Raw genomic sequence first — 18,856 nt, 5'->3', positions numbered from 1 at the left:
ATATTAGAAGCTCCTTTCAAATTTCACAGAAAAAAACCATATAGTTCCATTAGGAAAGAAAAGCAAAGTCGGTTCGTAATTGGGTGACAATAAACGATAAAAGCTACTTGATAACGTCAAGAAAATCGCCATTTTGTCTGCTATAACTTAGCGAAAATCGCAGCGCAATATGTTTATTTATTCTGGAGGTGGACTCTCTTACGTGCCTCACCCTGTCATAATTCTTACCTCACACACTTTCGTCTTTTACCAGACAGATCTTGATGCACCAGGATGTTTCCTATCAACTGATCGCATCTTTTAGCCAAGTTGTGCCATCAATTTCTTTTCCCCGCAATACATTTCAGCACAACTGCTTTAGCTATCTGATCTACCCAATCTTCACCATTCTTCTGTAGCATCACGTTTCAAAAGCTCCCACTCTCTTCTTGTCTGTGCTGCTTATAGTGAACGTTCCAATTCCGTACAAAGCTGCACCCCCGAAAAAGAAAACATATTCAGTAAACGCTTCCTAACACTTAAATACATAGCCTATTTACAAAATCATTGTGTCAGTCTATCCAACTAGTTAATGAAGGTTCTAGGTTCTACAAAACCTTACCAATTAGTAAACATATTCAACCATTCAAACTGCACTAAAGTAAGGCATTTTGCAAGAATTGTCCATACTTTGCGAAACATCTCAGCTGACGAGAAGACGACACATCTGAAGGAATCACCAGCTCGCGCTTGAATTAACATATTATTCAGAATTCAAATTTGTTCGACAGACACATATACATTAAAAGATACTTTAAAGAAACGGACATCTTTCTCTGAACTCTAAAATGGGAAGACACTGAACCGCAGCAAACGCATTGATGGATTGACTCCATGCAAAAATGCACACACAAGTGGTGCCAGAAGAGAGCTTTAATTCTTAGTCTTTGTTAATTGGCCGGCCGCGGTGGTCTCGCGGTTCTAGGCGCTCAGTCCGGAACCGCGCGACTGCTACGGTCGCAGGTTCGAATCCTGCCTCGGGCATGGATGTGTGTGATGTCCTTAGGTTAGTTAGGTTTAAGTAGTTCTAAGTTCTAGGGGACTGATGACCTCAGATGTTAAGTCCCATAGTGCTCAGAGCCATTTTTTTTCTTTGTTAATTATTTACTTCCTGCTCTTCCCGCTAGTCTTGTTAAAATACAACAAGCAATTACCACCTCCTTTCGCAACATGTACACTACTGGCGATTCAAATTACTACACCAAGAAGAAATGCAGATGATAAACGGGTATTCATTGGACAAATCTATTATAACAGAACTGACTTGTGATTACAAAATGGTTCAAATGGCTCTGAGCACTATGGGGCTGAACATCTGAGGTCATCTGTCCCTATAACTTAGAACTACTTAAACATAACTAACCTAAGGACATCACACACATCCAAGCCCGAGGCAGGATTCGAACCTGCGACCGTAGCGGTCACGCGGTTCCGTACTGAAGCGCCTACAACCACTCGGCTACCGCAGCCGGCCATGTGATTACATTTTCACGCAATTTGGGTGCATAGATCCTGAGAAATCAGTACCCAGAACAACCACCTCTGGCCGTAATAACGGCCATGATACGCCTGGGTATTGAGTCAAACAGAGCGTGGATGGCGTGTACAGGTACAGCTGCCCATGCAGCTTCAATACGATAGCACAGTTCAACAAGAGTAGTGACAGATGCTAATTTGCCCACCACAAACCTTACATGAGATAGTATCTTATAAAACTTGTCCTAACACACACAAATCTAATAAAACGTAAACTGAATGAGATTTTCACTCTGCAGCGGAGTGTGCGCTGATATGAAACTTCCTGTGTGACGAGTCAGTTGCTCGGCAACCATTGACCAGACGTTTTCAATTGGAGAGAGATCTGGAGAATGTGCTGGCCAGGGCAGCAGTCGAACGTTTTCTGTATCCAGAATGGCCCGTACAATACCTGCAACATGTGGTCGTGCATTATCCTGCTGAAATGTAGGGTTTCGCAGGGATCGAATGAAGGGTAGAGCCACGGGTCGTAACACATCTGAAATGTAACGTCCACTGTTCAAAGTGCCGTCAATGCGAACAAGAGGTGACCAAGACGTGTAACCAATGGCACCCCATACCATCGCGCCGGGTGATACGCCAGTATGGCGATGACGAATACACGCTTACAATGTGCGTTCAACGCGATGTCGCCAAACACGGATGCGACCATCACGATGCTGTAAATAGAACCTGGATGCATCCGAAAAATGACGTTTTGTCATTCGTGCACCCAGATTCGTCGTTGAGTACACCATCGCAGGCTCTCCTGCCTGTGATGCAGCGTCAAGGGTAACCGCAGCCATGGTCTCTGAGCTGATAGTCCATGCTGCTGCAAACGTCGTCGAACTTTTCGTGCAGATGGTTGTTGTCTTACATACGTCCCCATCTGTTGACTCAGGGATCGAGACGTGTCTGAACGATCCGTTACAGCCATGCGGAGAAGATGCCTGTCATCTCGACTGCTAGTGATACGAGGCCATTGGGATCTAGCACGGCGTTCCGTATTACCCTCCTGAACCCACCGATTCCATATTCTGCTAACAGTCACTGGACCTTGACCAACGCGAGCAGCAATGTCGCGATACGATAAACTGCAATAGCGATAGGCTACAATCCGACCTTTATCACAGTCGGTATCGTGATGGTACGCATTGCTCCTCCTTACACGAGGCATCACAACAACGTTTCACCAGGCAACGCCGGTCAACTGCTGTTTGTGTATGAGAAATCGGTTGTAAACTTTCCTCATTACAGCACATTGTAGGTGTCGCCACCGGCGCCAACCTTGTGTGAATGCTCTGAATAGCTAATCATCACAGCATCTTCTTCCTGTCGGTTAAATTTCGCGTCTGTAGCACATCTTCGTGGTGTAGCAGTTTTAATGGCCAGTAGTGTATTTCTGATAGGCGAAAGTTGTGGACTGTTTTCTTGCCTGATGCTTGGACTAACGGTATGACTTAAAGCAATCGTAGGAATCCTACGTGCCCCAGGTTCCGAACTGACTGTCAATTGCGACGATGCCATAGGTCCAACCGTGATGCTTCACTGGAATATCTAGCTGTTACAATAAGCAAGGGAGCCCTCTGTCTACAACAGAAATGTAGCGAAACTTGATGAGGACGGGGAAAGCCAATTGGAAGATGGTGTTGGTGACAGTGATAAAAGGAAAAATAATTTACTCAACAGTGTTGAACCAAGACGATTACCGGCCGGCGACAGGTAGCATTTTTCTTTTTCAACAGGATGGGTGTATGTTAGCGTGTACAAAGAGCAACGTGAGAGAATACGCAAACTTTAAGAATTGAAATAATGAAAAACGATGGGAATAGTATTACCTCCTGGGATACAGAGAACAGATTCCCACCTCCAGCACAATGCCCTATTTCAGTGGTACGGTAAAGGCGTTTCAGAATGTTGCTCTACAAGCTCGGTGTATCGTCGCTTGATTCTGACCACTTACCTAACAGCCGGTATGTCCATCTTTGGCATGGATAACAGCGGCGACGCGTCATGGCATCGAAGTAATGAGGCCTTTGTAGATCGCTAGAGGGAGATGGCACCGCATCTGCACACACAAGTCACCTAATACTCGTTAACTCCGCGGAAGGGGATAGTGAGCTATGACGCCACGTTCAATCACATCCCAGACATGTTCAATCGGGTTCGTATCTAGCGTGGGGGGGGGGGGGGGTGGCAGCACATCAACTGGAACTCGCCACTGTGTTCCTCGAACTACCCCATCATGACACTCCAGGCCTTGTGACACGGCCATTATCGTGCTGATACGGTGTGCGTAGTCTGCAACCTGTGTACGATACTCCATAGTAATTCATCGCTAAATGCTTTATTTATTAACCCTAGGACGCCTAAGGGTGGGGGTGGGGGGTTCGTTGAACCCATAATTTTTTTATGTCCCATGCTTTTTCCCAAGTAACTTTCATACTACATATTCCCTTTGAGTTATTGTTTGTTGGCTATTTTATGAAACGTTAGAGTCAATATATTTTATAGAAAATTCCTGCTTTGAAAGAAAAAATAAACTTATTATGGGTCCAACAACCCCCCCCCCCCCCACCCCTCCCCTTAGGCTTCCATGCTATTGAAAATTTCCCTTAGTAGGATTTCGTATATCTCACCTCTACAACAATACAAGTTAGTTTGTTGTTGGTTGGAATTCTTAATATTCACAACAATAGGTTTACTTTGAGAGGAAGTGATTGTTGATGTCAATCAGCTGTTATTTATCTTGTAAACATCCAGTGAATTAGTGCAGTTCCCTACTATTCACACCCAGACTTAGAAATGACTAAAAGAATACGTGACTCGTCTTTAGAAAGAGTTCTGAATGAAATTTTAGATGAAGATTCTGACTCGGGGAGTGAAAGTGAATATGAGGATGGTGTTATGGAGTATGATTCAGATCGGGAAAGTGATGTGGATGTTAGAGAAGATGAAGATAGCGCAGCTACAGGCAGTGACCATCAGGATGTGATTGTGGTCAAGTCTGGAAGAAGATATGTAACCACACAGCCTAGAATTCCTCGGAGGTCTGTTGCTAATATAGTAAGGGAGCAGGCAGGAGTAACTCCATTTGGTGTTTGCCATTCACCTGGAGAAGCCTTGAAGTTACTTCTTACCCCTGATATCATGGATGTTATAGTAAAACATTCAAATGAAGAGGCAGTTAGGCGAAAAGTTACTTTGACTAATGAGAAAGAATTGTATGCCTTTATAGAAATTCTGATACTTATGGGGGCAAATAAGGACAATTCTGTCAGTGTACACGATCTTTGGTCAGACCTAATGGGTCGCCCAGTTTACAAGGGTATTATGGCAAGAGAACGTTTCAAAGAACTTATTGCAATCATAAGGTTTGATGACAAAAGTACCCACCAGCTAAGAAGGGAAGCAGACAAGTTCACAACAATCCGTGATGTTTTCAACAAAGTGAATTATAGGTTTCCACTACTGTATAAACCAGGGGTCCACCTCACCATTGATGAGATGCTCAGCTTTTTTAGAGGGCGCTGTCCCTTCAAAGTATTTATGAAGGATAAACCGGGCAAGTATGGCATCCTTATACGCATGATGTCCGATGCAGTTGACAGATACGTCTTGAATATGGAACCCTATGCAGGTAATGTTCAGAATCTGTCGAAAGAAGAACGGGATTCAGCAGCTGTCGTCAAACATCTGGTAGCACCTGTGAGAAATACTGGTCGAAATACTACTACAGACCGATACTACACATCGGCGGATTTGGCGGAAGAGTTAAACCAAGACTACAAAGTTACTACAGTAGGAACTCTCCAGTCAAACAGGGAGCATATTCCAGACATAATGAAGAACACGTCAAATCGAGAGCTATATTCATCAATGTTCTTGTTCACAGACCCATCAACAGGTAGGCCTCCAGTAACTTTGGTGTCCTACATAGCAAAAACGAAACCAAGTAAAAACTTACTGATGTTGTCAACAATGCACCAAGATAAAGGCACTGTTGGAGGAGAGGCGAATAAAACCGAGATAAATGCATATTATAATTCCACTAAAGGTGAAATTGATACCATTGATCAAATGGCGCGTATGTACACCTGCAAGAGAGGAACAAAGAGATGGCCTCTATCTGTATTTTACTTTCTCATCGACATTTGTGCTATCAACGCAACCACCATATTCATCCAGCAACATCCAAGATGGAATGAAAAGAAACACAACAAACAGAAACTTTATCTTCTGCAATCTCGGATTGAACTAGTGAAATTGCAGGTAGAAGAAATAAGTGCCATTGCAAGAGGGTTATCTAACCAAATTGTTCAAGCAATGGAGACTATTCTACAAAAGAAAATCAAAGAAGTGACAACAGAAGCACGTCAGCCTCCTGCAGGGAAAGGTCGGTGCCATATTTGTGTAAGAGAAGCTAAAACAAAGAAGCAGGAGTACAACAATCTAAGTAAACCAAAACAGTATTGTGAACAGTGTCATAAACATGTGTGTAACACACATTCAGAAAAAATTGTGAAATGTATCTCTTGCCTTGAAGTTGAGGACTCAGAGTAGTCTATTGTATATGAACACATCTGTATTTTGTATTGTAATATGTCAATTTTTTATTCACTCAATCCAATATTTATAACAATTAACAACATTTATAAACCGATGCCTTAGTTAAAATACATAAACCATTTTGAAAGTTGTAATTTTTCGTCAGTAAACTTATTTAATACCTGTGGGCTCGCCGAACCTCCCCCCCCCCCCTCCCCCAAGTTAGAAAAAAAGGCAAGTCCTAGGGTTAATACTGGACACACGTTGACCGAGCAGCTACAATGCAACTGTTCAAAAGCTGCGGCTGGTAGCAGTTGAGAACATGACGCAACAGTCATGAAGAGCACGTACTTGTGGCGATATGTATCAAGAAGAACTAGGAGCAAAGTAACACTGCCGTGTGGACAGACGGTAGTACCTGTCATTTGGATTAAAGCCTCTAGTTTTATTGTTTTGATCATAAGAAATTATCTTTTAAAACAGAACAGTATTTTGTAAAAAGTTATTTGTCATTGTGAGTTTTACTGCAAGTCTTAAAAAATCGAAACTAGTGATTAGTGTTTTTTATGGCTGGGAGGGGGGGTGTATTGCTGAATAGGAGCGTTCAGGCACCTAAAATTGTAGAGATTAGGCACTGTTATCAACCCCTGTGTATTGTGCACGTGATCACACCGTGCGACACGTACGGACGCAGTAGGCCGAGGGGATGCTAAGTCAGTAAGAGTCGGATGGTAACAGAAAAGGGAAGCGACGATGTATGGTGTGAGAGTGTATGTAAAGTACTAAAAAAATTAACATTTTGGATAGAATGTCGAGGTTGCAAGAAACACGCGACTATTACAAGTGAAATAATGAAACAAGTACATAAGTTTTGTCAATAACTGACAAAATGTCTAACATGATTAATCAATACGATGCAGACGATACTAGATTTGCATATACCAGATACCAGAAAAACAAAGTGAACAGTTATAATTTATTGTGGATTTATTTTTAAGCACTATAATCCCTCTGTTGTTCCTGATCTATACAAAAGATTTAGGAGACGATCTGAGCAGCCCTCTTAGATTGTTTGCAGATGATGCTGCCATTTACCGTGTTGTAAAATCATCAGATGATCATAACGAATTGCAAAATGATTTAGATAAGATATCTGTATGGTGTGAAAAGTGGCAATTGACTTTAAATAATGAAAATGTGAATCATTCAAATGAGTACTAAAAGGAATCCGCTAAATTTCGGTTATGCGATAAATTCTGAGAAACGATAAGCTGTAAATTCAACTAAATACTTAAAAATTACAGTTACGAATTTAAACTGGAACGATCACATGGATAATGATGTGGGGAAAGCAAACCAAGCTAGAACACTTAGATAACGCAACAGGTCTACTAAAGAGACTGATTACACAACGTTTGTCTGACCTCTTTTGGAGTACTGCTGTGGGCTCTGAATCTAGTAGGACAGACTGAGTACATCGAAAAAGTTCAAGGAAGGGCAGCTTGTTGTGTATGAGGGAGATAGTGCCACGGATAAGATACACGAATTGGGGTGTCATTTTCCACTGTGGCAGGACCTCCTCACAAAATTTCAATCATCAACTTTCTACTCAAAGTGTGAAAATATTTTGTTGACGCCCGCTTACATAGGGAGAAATGAGCGTCATAATAAAATAAAAGCAATCCGAGCTCTTACCGAAAGATTTGAGTGTTCGTTTTTCCTACGCGCTGTTCAGGGGTGGAACTGTAAAAAAGTGGCTAAATAATAGTTTGATGAATCTTTCTGCCAGGCGCTTAATTTTGAGTTGCAGAGTAATCATGTAGACGTAGATGAAGTGGAGAAGACAGATGCCCATATTTTTTAACACAAATACTATAGGATTCAGCACCCAAAAATAAATACTGTATGTCTCAGATTCTCTCACTTTAATTTCCGACTTCAGTCACATTAGATCATACAAAAATAAAAGTCCTGCGCAAATAAAAAATGTAAAAAAAGACATTTACAGGGCATAAACATTAACAGACAGTTGTAATGCTAGCCGGCCGAAGTGGCCGTGCGGTTGAAGGCGCTGCAGTCTGGAACCGCGAGACCGCTACGGTCGCAGGTTCGAATCCTGCCTCGGGCGTGGATGTTTGTGATGTCCGTAGGTTAGTTAGGTTTAACTAGTTCTAAGTTCTAGGGGACTAATGACCTCAGCAGTTGAGTCCCATAGTGCTCAGAGCCATTTGAACCATTTTTAGTTGTAATGCTACAAAGTAAACATCCAAAAGAGTTGAAATTATTTAAGTATACGCAGATTACAGCAACAATTTCACGACACAGAACCGCAGTCGTAGTACAAAGTAACTTCCACGAGGTTGTGAAGAATGTTTTGAGGAATTATTTGAGGATAGGAACCAATGTCCGCAAACGTCACCCAACGACGCTGCAAGTATGCAAGCTATGGTCACCAAAGCCCCCTTATTCGGTACTGAACATGATTTTCTACTTGGAGCAACGGCAAGGGGAATTTCTTGCAATGGATCTGACAGCATCCAGGACGTTAGATAGCGTGAATGAGGGTTGAGTTGTTTGGGGGAGGAGACCAGACAGCGAGGTCATCGGTCTCATCGGATTAGGGAAGGATGGGGAAGGATGTCGGTCGTGCCCTTTCAAAGGAACCATCCCGGCATTTGCCTGGAGCGATTTAGGGAAATCACGGAAAACCTAAATCAGGACGGCCGGACGCGGGATTGAACCGTCGTCCTCCCGAATGCGAGTCCAGTGTGCTAACCACTGCAGCGTGAATGAGTCCACATGTCACAGCGACACTGCAGAAACCGATCAGAGTGACGGCGGCAAAGACTCTAGTGTACCAAGTCGGAGTCTATTGCTGAATCAGTGCCCTAGCGACAGGCGCTGATACAACTTTATGTCGACTTTTGTAGCGCCCTCGGATGACGTTTCCAGACATGGGTTCGTGTTCCCAATCAGTTTGTCAAGACATCCTTCACAACCCTTGACGCCTGTCATAATCATTTTGTTACATAGTATACAAAGGGTGAACCAGAACTCCGCCGCCAAACTTGCAGAACTGGTAGTATCGACCAAAAATAGGAAAAAAAGTCTAGTGAACAAGGACTCTAAAATCCATACCTTTAGAGCCATGAGCACTTGTTCAGAAGATGAGAAGTGTTTCACAGTAGCGACGATTAATCAGTATTCTTGACTCTTAATGTAGCCACTTTAGAGCCAATGTTTAATGTACACTTTCTTTTTTTGGTCCATACTACCACTTCTCAAACTATGGAAAGCAAGGAACTCTTAGTAGAAGAGATGTCTCGCAGTAGCGTAGATGAATAAGTACTCATAGCCCTTAAGATAAACATCTTAGGGCCCCATGTCTGTTAGAAATTTTTTCTTGTTTTGATCCGTATTACCACCTCTGAACAGTTGTCGGTGTATTTGTGGTTCACCCTGTGTATGTGGGTTACGTTTATTATCTTGCTTTTCATTTATTTATTTATCCTGGCAAGATTACATATCTTATATCTTACCAAGCATTTTACATATTTTATGTTATATTCAAATAACGAAGCAGTTATTATAAAAGGACATATATTCAACTTGGGATACCACATTAAGAGTAACTGTAACACAAATAGTGGAAAATAGTAGTAATTATAGTAGAAAAAATAGCAGTGTATATTGGTTCATGATAGATAGAGCAACAAAGGCAGATTACAATCAGGTAGATTTAAATTAAGAACACTTGCAGCATTGGACGTGAGGAAAGTGATGGGAGTGAGAGAGAGAGAGAGAGAGAGAGAGGAGGAACCATGAGAAGAATACACATTAGTAAATAAAGGATGAAAGAAAGTGGTGAAACCGATTCAGAAACGAAAAGAGAAGAAGAGCATAACTAGAAGAGGCTGAAAGAATCTTTTTTGCTGTTTGGCAGACAGATATGTATCGATACCGTAGGCGTCCACAGGGAGAGGGGGAGGTTGGGTTAAGAGTGGGCAGTGATGCTCCTTTCCCCGGAATCTGGGTATATCCTTTAAGTCAACGCTAAATTCTCACGAAGTTCTGCCAGTAATTATCTGTGGCGTTATTAAACTTCAGATTCAACATTATCGATCACGATAGAAAATACTGTGACTACCAGCCTAGAGATTTTTTTCTCTTCGCGCCGCTCATGAGAAATTACGCTGATTCCTTGGTACCTTGTCAGTTTCGCCACTACTCTCCAGTCAAGAGTGATGCGAACTTTTACACGAAAATACTGAAATAGAGTCTCCAGTCTTTTCTCTACCTTTCCCTCGTACAGCCATTTTCCTGCTTCAGGAAGGGACTGGTTCTGTACTCTGAAGCGCTGATTTCAGGATTTCAGAACAACATAATCGATGCACTTCCCCTTCCCCAAGAACGCCCCTCTACACTTGCTTCATAACGGAATCGCAGTAGTAGTTTATAGTTTGCAATTCAAGATACGACCTTGCAGGATCGTTGAACAACGTTGCAGCACATTGAAACAACATTTGGAATCTCTCATGGGAGTGTTCATCAAATTGTTGTTGATATTTTGGGAATGCGAAAAGTCTCCTCTCGGTAGGTCCCAAAAGACTTGAATCAGAGACGGGAGCATGAGCAGTATTCTGAAGAAATCGTCCGACAATTTCAAGTGAATGAAGACAGGTTTCTTGATAGCTATGTGACGATAGATGAAAGTTGGGTTCACAACAAAACAATAACCACAACACTGGAAACTTCCGTTATCCACTAAGCCATAGAAATTCTGGGTGCAAAAATCAGCTGGTAAGGTGAAGTCATCGCTCTTGTGGGATGCAGAAGGGTAATTATGGTAGATTACTTGCATAACGGCGTAACTATCAATGCATCATACTTTTGAACCCTCCTGCGTTCTTTGAGAGAAGAGATAAAGAAAAAAAGGCCCGGAAAATTGGTGCGCGGAGTGCTTTTGCGTCAGGACAATGCACTGGCGCCCAGAGCCCTCGCAATACTGGAAACTTCGCGTGACTGCGTGTTCGAATTGTTCCGTCATCCGCCATATTCTCCAGATTTCGCTCCATCATGCGTTTTTCTTTACCCAAACCTAAAAAAGAACTCAAAGAATCACAGTTTGACAATGATGATGCAGTGATTAATGCTGTGAACGCTTGGTTGGACTTGAAACCGAAGACCTTATATTTGAATGGTTTTCAGAAATTATCCGAGCGGATTAGTGTACCGAGTATTATGTTGTTGTGGTCTTCAGTCCAGAGACTGGTCTGATGCAGCACTCCACGCTACTCTATTCTGTGCAAGCTTCTTAATCTCCAAAAACTATTGCAACCTCCATCCTTCTGAATCTGCTTAGTGTATTCATCTCTTTGTCTCCCCCTACGATTTTTACCCTCCACGCTGCTCTCCAATACTAAACTGGTGATTCCTTGATGCCTCAGAACATGTCCTGCCAACCGATCCCTTCTTCTAGTCAAGTTGTGCCACAAATTCCTTTCTCCCCAATTCTGTTCAGTACTTCCTCATTCCTTAAGTGATCTACCCACCTAATCTTCAGCATTTTTCTGTAGCACAACATTTCGAAAGTATCTATTCTCTTCTTGTCTAAACTATTTATCGTCCATGTTTCACTTCCGAACACGGCTACACTCCACACAAATCCGTTCAGAAAGGACTTCCTGACACTTGAATCTATACTCGATGTTGACAAGTTTCTCTTCTTCAGAAACGCTTTCCTTGTCAATCTGATCCCCTCAGCATCACCTTATTTAATTCGACTGCATTCCATTATCCTCGTTTGGCTTTTGTTGATGTTCGTCTTATGTCCTCCTTTCAGGATGCTGTCTATTCCCTTCAACTGCTCTTCCAGGTCCTTTGTTGCCTCTGACAGAATTGCTATGTCATCGGCAATCCTGAAAGTTTTTATTTATTTTCCGTGGATTTTAATCCCTAGTCCATATTTTTCTTTTGTTTCCTTTACTGCCTGCTCAGTATACAGCTTGAATAACATTGGGGATAGGCTACAATCCTGTTTCACTCCCTTCCCAACCACAGCTTCCTTTTCATGTCCCTCGACTCTTATAACTGCCACCTGGTTTCTATATAAATTGTAAATAGCCTTTCGCTCCCTGTATTTTACCCCTGCCACCTTCAGAATTTGAATGAGAGGATTCCGACCAACATTCTCAAAAGCTTTCTCTAAGTATGCAAATGCTAGAAACATAAGTTTACCTTTCCTTAATCTATCTTGTAAGATAAGTCTTAGGGTCAGTATTGCCTCACGTGTTCCAAGATTTCTACGGAATCCAAATTGATAAACCTCGAGGTCGGCTTCTACCAGTTATTCCTTGAGGAGGTGAATAATTCCTTTTAGTATTTTGTAGCTGTGGCTTATCAAACTGATAGTTTGGTAATGTTCACACCTGTCAACATCTGCTTTCTTTGGGATTGGAATTATTATATTCTTCTTCAAGTCTGAGGGTATTTCGCCTGTCTCATACATCTTATTCACCAGATTGTATAGCATTGTCAGGGTTGGCTCTCTCAACGCTATCAGTTGTCTATTCCTGGGGCCTTGCATCGACTTAGGTCTCTCAGTGCTCTGTTAAATTCTTCACGCAGTATCATATCTTCCATTTCGTCTTCATCTACATCTTCTTCCATTTCATAATATTGTCCTCAAGTACATCGCCCTAGTATTGACCCTCTACATATTCCTTCGACCTTTATGCTTTCCCTTCTTTTCTTAGCACTGGTTTTCCATGTGCACTCTTGATATTCATACAAGTGTTTCTCTTCTCTCCAAAAGTCTCTTTAATTTTCGTGTAGGCATTATCTATCTTACCCCTAGTGATATATGCCTCTACATCCTTAAATTTGTTCTCTAGCGATCCCTTCTTAGCCATTTTGCACCTCCTACCGATCTCATTTTTGAGACGTTTGTATTTCTTTTTGTCTAATTCATTTGCTACATTTCTATATTTTTACCTTTCATCAATTAAACTGAACATCTCTCCTGGTACTGAAGGAATTTTGCTAGCCCTCGTCTTTTTACGTACTTGATCCTCTGATGCCTTCACTATTTCATCTCTCAAAAACCACCCATTCCTACAACCTTTGATTCTTTCAGAGGTTGGAAATGTCTTACAATTTAAAACCTGGTTCCTAAATGTCTGTCTTACCAACATATAATCAATCTGGAACCTTCCAGTGTCTCCAGGCCTCTTCCACGTATACAACCTTCTTTCATGATTCTTAATCCAAGTGTTAGCTGTGATTAAGTTATGCTCTGTGCAGAATTCTACTGGGCGGCTTTCTCTTCCATTGCTTACTGCCAATTCAATATTTAACTCCAATTTTCCTTCTCTTCCTTTTCCCACCATCGATTTCAAGTCCCCCATGACCATTAAATTTTCGTCTCCCTGCACTATCTGAATGATCTTCTTTATCTATAATACATTTCTTCAATCTCTTCGTCATATGCGGAGCTAGTGGACTACTGTGATAATCGTGACTACGTATCTTTCCTACAATAATGCGTTCACTATGCTGTTCGTAGTAGCTTACCTGCGCTCCTGTTTTTTATTCATTATTAAACCTACTCCTGCATTACCCCAATTTGATTTTATACTTATAATGCTGTATTCACCTGATCACAAGCCTTGTTCCTCTTGCCACCGAACTTAACTTAATCCCACTGCAACTAACTTTAACTTATTCGTTTCCCTTTTTTAAAGTTTCTGACCTACCTACCCGATTAAGGGATCTTCGATACGTAGAACGCCAGTTTTGTTTCTCCCGATAACGACGTCCGCTTGAGTAGTCCTCGCCCGGAGATCCAGATGGGGGACTATTTTACCTCCGAAATATTTTACCCGAGATGACGCCATCATCATTGAACCACACCGTAAAGCCGCATGCCATCGGGAAAAATTACGGCTGTAGTTTCCCCTTGCTTTCAGCTGTTCACAGTACCAGCACAGCAAGTCCGTTAGGTTAATGTTACAAGGGCAGTCAGTCAATCATCCAGACTGTTGCCCATGCCACTACTGAAAAGGCTGCTGCTCCTCTTTAGGAACCACACGTTTGTCTGGACTCTCAACACATTCACCTCCCTTGTGGTTGCACCTTCGGTACGGCTATCTGTTTCGCCGACACACACAAACCTCCTCACCAACGACAAGGTCCATGGTTCAGGGCGGACCAGGTATTATATTGAAAAATAAACTGGTATTATGAAATTTGAGTCATTCTTATTTGTTAGGCTGGAAACGTTTTGGCCCCTCCACCCCTGTATGTTTCTGTACATGTTATTAAAAGTGTATTACTTTGAATCCACATGTGTATGTTTATGGTCTATCTGTTACTCATCACAGAGAGCAGCACGTAAATAGGAAACCACTATGAAAATAAAGCTTCAACATTTTATTTTTGTATCTCTGCAAAAGAGAAAAATTGGCGATGTAGTTAATACTGAATTTACGGCAGATTCTGCCCTTTGAGCTATAAAGAAACTGAATGAATCCGTAAACAGCTGTGACTGTCGGCACTCTCCACCCACTGCCACTAATAGTACATGAACGGCCGCTGTTTTTTTGCCCTCCATCCACAGAAGCTTCGCTGTTCTTGATAATCTCACTCTATGTTTTCGGCTCACATAACGAAAGCAGTTGGGAAAGAGAGTTGCATTGCTCGGCGTTACGTTTCTAGTGATTATAGTGCCACTTACGGTTAGACTGTAATACAACTTTCTTGGAATTGAAATAATGGTGGTATTATTATTGTCTAATTGAACTGTGAATGCCACATACACTGATAAGCTAAAACATTATAACCACTAACTACCGCGACGGTGGATGTTCATGGTGGCGTTGCGGGCACCTGACGCGCTAACAGAAATACGTAAGCGGAGCGAAAAGGTACGTGGCATCACCCTAGCGAAGATATGGCCTGCAAATGGGGAAATCCATTAAGATAAGCGTCTTTGGCAAAAGGACAGATTATTATTATGGAGAGCCTGTGAACGAGTCTCCCGAAAACGGCGTGACCGGTCGAATGTTCAATTTTTACTGTCGTGAGCGTCTATGGAAACAGGCAGAAGAACAATGAAATTGCCACTACGGGCTAAATGGTTCGACATCCACGACATATTACAGAACGTGGGGTTCGGAGGCTTGTATGCTCTCTAAAGTAGGACAGATGGTGATCAGTCGCATCTCTGTCAAAAGAGCAGAATACTGCTGCACACACAAGTGTTTCGAGGCACACGTTCATGGTACATTCTTGAGCATGGAGTTCTGCAGCGGGGCACCTCTACGTGTTCACATATTGACTCAACGACATCGTCAATAAAGATTGCAGTGGACACAGGCCATCGAGTTTCGACCGTCGATCAATGGAACCTTGTCGGCTCTGGGTTAATCACATTTTTGCTACAATAGGTCGATGGTCGTCTTACAAAGGTCGTCATCGAGGTGAACGGCGGCTCGAAACGTGCATCTCAGCAAGGAAGTAGTCTGCTGCGAATAGTATTATGCTATGGGAGACGTTCTCCTGTGCTTGCATGGGACCTGTGTTGGTAATCGAAGACACCATCTCAGCTGCGAACCACTTGCATCCCTTCATCCTTCACGTCTTCCCCAACGGCAATGTCATCATTCAGCAGTATAATTGTCTATTCTCGGAACCAGAAGCTTTATATAGTGGTTTGAGGAGCATTATAGCAAACTCCCAATGTCACCTCGACTATCAAATTCGCCTGACGTAAATCCTATGGAATCCATTTAGATCACTATTGACTGCCATCACCGCGTATGCAAATCAGCGCCCAGGTATGCACGCGAATTACAAGACTTGTGCGTAGACATCACATGCCACATACGACCACAATCCTACCATCAAACTGTCGAATGACTGATACGCAAAATCACAGAATCAGTGATGTATTTCGTTCCAAAGACGGACAAACAAGCTATTAAGCAGGTGACCGTAATGTTTTGGATCATACGTGTACCTTGATACTATTCTGCGTTATATGAATACTGAGATAGATATACTTCGCCAGTTTGTCGTTGTGAGTACGTATGGTAAAAGTATTGGATTTGAAGAATTATCCATGGACTAGATTTTAGTCCTTAGTTAAGAAAAGTAAAGAGCTTCGATAATTTGAAGTAATTGTTAAACTTCTGGAAACCCTGCCATATCTGAATGCGTTACTCAGTACTGTAAATATGTATTTCCAAATAGACCATACTAAGTCCCAAGAACACGTTGAAATGAAGAGATGATGGAGTCGCAGGTGGCGATCTCTCCTGATTAGTTAAATTACATATTTATCTTATATGTGAAGTAGATCACTGTCATAATCGTTGTCGCTGAGGTGAAAGAGAATAGATTTCAAGAGCATGTCTGACAATTGTTCTAGCAGTTTAATTTTGACATTGGTGCTAACTACAAAATATCGTCCCTAAAACCGCGTTACCCTCACACGCCAGTAGAAATCATACAATTGCATTTGTTCACTCATTGTACCAGAGAGTAGGTCTATAATGATTACACTTGAATGTAACACTAACATATCCTTGTACACATAGCTTGACGCGGTGCAAGGCACACTCAGTAAGAAATTAGGACACTTCACCACGTAGAGTACATACAGAAGATAGTGATTACGCAGTGAAGAACTGAATGAGCAACGAAAATGTACTTATGCCTGTCATAGCTATTTTGACATCATCTCCCTCCTAAAGAGTTAGTATTTTTTGGGGGCCAGTAGGTTATTCGTTACACTTTGCAAATGATGGAGACATTTATTGAGTTTTTCCTATGCTGATTTAATGAGAAATAATTTTACAAAGCGATTTCCAGAACACTTCCATCAGTAATATCAGGTAGAGTTAATCGTAAATATCACGGCTGGAATCTCTTGATGTACTGCAGAAATATGTACAGGAAGTCAGAAACCACAAAGTACCCTAGACGGCGGTCCTGGTGGACCTGGTGAGCCAGTAGGCTGTGGGCCTTCAGTAGGCTGTGGTCCACCAGTTGGTTGGGGCCCTCCAGTTGGTTGAGGACCTCCAGTGGGTTGACCTATTGGTTCAGGACCCCCAGTTGGTGTGCCAGGTGGTCCAGTTGGTTCAGGACCTCCAGTTAGTGTGCCTGGTGCTCCAGTTGGTTGGCCTGTCGGGTCAGGACCTCCAGTTGGTGGTCCAGGTGGTCCAGTTGATTGTAGCCCCTCAGTTGGTCCAGGAGGGCCAGGTGGAGTCTCCTGACTGCGGCATGCTGACACCTGAAGCACAATGGTTTGCTATAAACTACATGATACATTCTCTTTGGAATGTGTAGGTAAGAACAGTATGAAAGCAAGGTTATGCGAAAACAGTGCAATTCCTAAGATGTGCTAGACACTGGAGCCATATTAGACTATCTCGGAAAGTGGTACACAGAGGGCTGTAGTTTTATTCAGCAACTGTGTACCCACTTATGGAGCCACTTAGGAGTCGTTATAATGCCCATCTTAGACATACGGTCGATATGGCTTCATACTTTAGGGGATCGAGAAACGATCATCAGTGTTGTCATGACATATTGCTTTTGACATCTTTGTAGAGGAACTTTGTGGTCATGATGTACAGAAATAACAAGTATGAGAACTTTCCTAATCTCATTTCGTACACATATCAGTTGCAAGGGTTTCAGAGACAACTAATCAGGACCTATTATATAAAGTGAAGTGCAAAATTAACCCATTATAGCTACAAGGGACTTCCGCCTCAATGATGAGTTTGACAGCTGGCCATAAATTTTTGCTGAAACAGCTGTCAACAACTCTGTCACACACTTACTGTAAAATGGTACATTAGTATACTTATTCTGTTCAGGATCTGTTAATGTGTACATACGCAACGAAAGGAAGAAGACAAGAATATTAACGAGTAACAACTTGTCGATGGTGCTTCATTAGAAACGGATCACAACCCCGGATTTCTCAAGTGAATCCGCCGAATGTTATCGAAGGGAACAGCGCGACATTTGATTTAAGCGATTCAGGAGAACAACACAAAGTGAAATGCGGATGACCTGGTGGGGATTTGATTGGTAACGTCCTGAGTTCCATCCCAGTATCTCAAACACTGCACTCACTGGACAATCTGCATCGGGTTTGAAAAAAAATGGTTCAAATGGCTCTGAGCACTATGGCACTTAACATCTATGGTCATCAGTCCCCTAGAACTTAGAACTACTTAAACCTAACTAACCTAAGGACATCACACAACACCCAGTCATCACGAGGCAGAGAAAATCCCTGACCCAGCCGGGAATCGAACCCGGGAACCCGGGCGTGGGAAGCGAGGACGCTACCACACGACCACGAGCTGCGGACATAGGTTTGAAAAAGTTCTATTTATTTATCGAAAATATAAATTTTAGACTTGCTTCCTCCTCTGAGTTCTACCACTTTCGGCTGATATAAGTTCTGTAGAATTAAGGTCAGAAGTACTACAGCTTCAAAAAAAGTGTGTAAATTACCACATTTTCTCATTTATTTTCCATGTAGAATGTTATGAACGTAAACATCGGTAGAAGTAAATGCTTATTTTTACATATACAGCCATCTCCACAGAGGGTGTAGACGTGACTGTACCAGTAAAGTTATATGAAGCACGAGTTTCTGTTTGTATTTTCTCAAACTACAGGCCATACTACTCACCACAAGACACAGGAGGAGAGCTGCCACTGTCGCCCTCAT

General features: G+C 42.2%; 1 protein-coding gene across 1 annotated transcript; it reads right to left on the bottom strand.

Annotated features, from left to right (window-relative positions):
- Positions 1-17,062: 17,062 nt before the first annotated feature.
- On the bottom strand, positions 17,063-18,856 carry LOC124776032 (proline-rich protein 2-like). Its single transcript, XM_047250872.1, has 2 exons — positions 18,818-18,856; positions 17,063-17,395 (listed from the first exon to the last, which is right to left on the bottom strand). Exons 1-2 carry the CDS (start codon positions 18,854-18,856, stop codon positions 17,063-17,065), a joined length of 372 nt encoding a protein of 123 aa, XP_047106828.1.

This window comes from Schistocerca piceifrons, chromosome 2 (assembly GCF_021461385.2).
Source record: "Schistocerca piceifrons isolate TAMUIC-IGC-003096 chromosome 2, iqSchPice1.1, whole genome shotgun sequence".
Classification (NCBI taxonomy): Eukaryota; Metazoa; Arthropoda; class Insecta; order Orthoptera; family Acrididae; genus Schistocerca; species Schistocerca piceifrons.
The sequence above is the reverse complement of the archived record's forward strand: the minus strand, read 5'-3'. Positions and strand labels throughout refer to the sequence as shown.

Excerpts from the sequence above, each read along its gene's own strand:
- LOC124776032 (XM_047250872.1), bottom strand. The coding sequence starts at position 18,856 with ATGAGGGCGACAGTGGCAGCTCTCCTCCTGTGTCTTGTG. Across the intron at positions 17,396-18,817 it reads CTCTCCTCCTGTGTCTTGTG|GTGTCAGCATGCCGCAGTCA; the intron begins GTGAGTAGTATG and ends ATTGTGCTTCAG.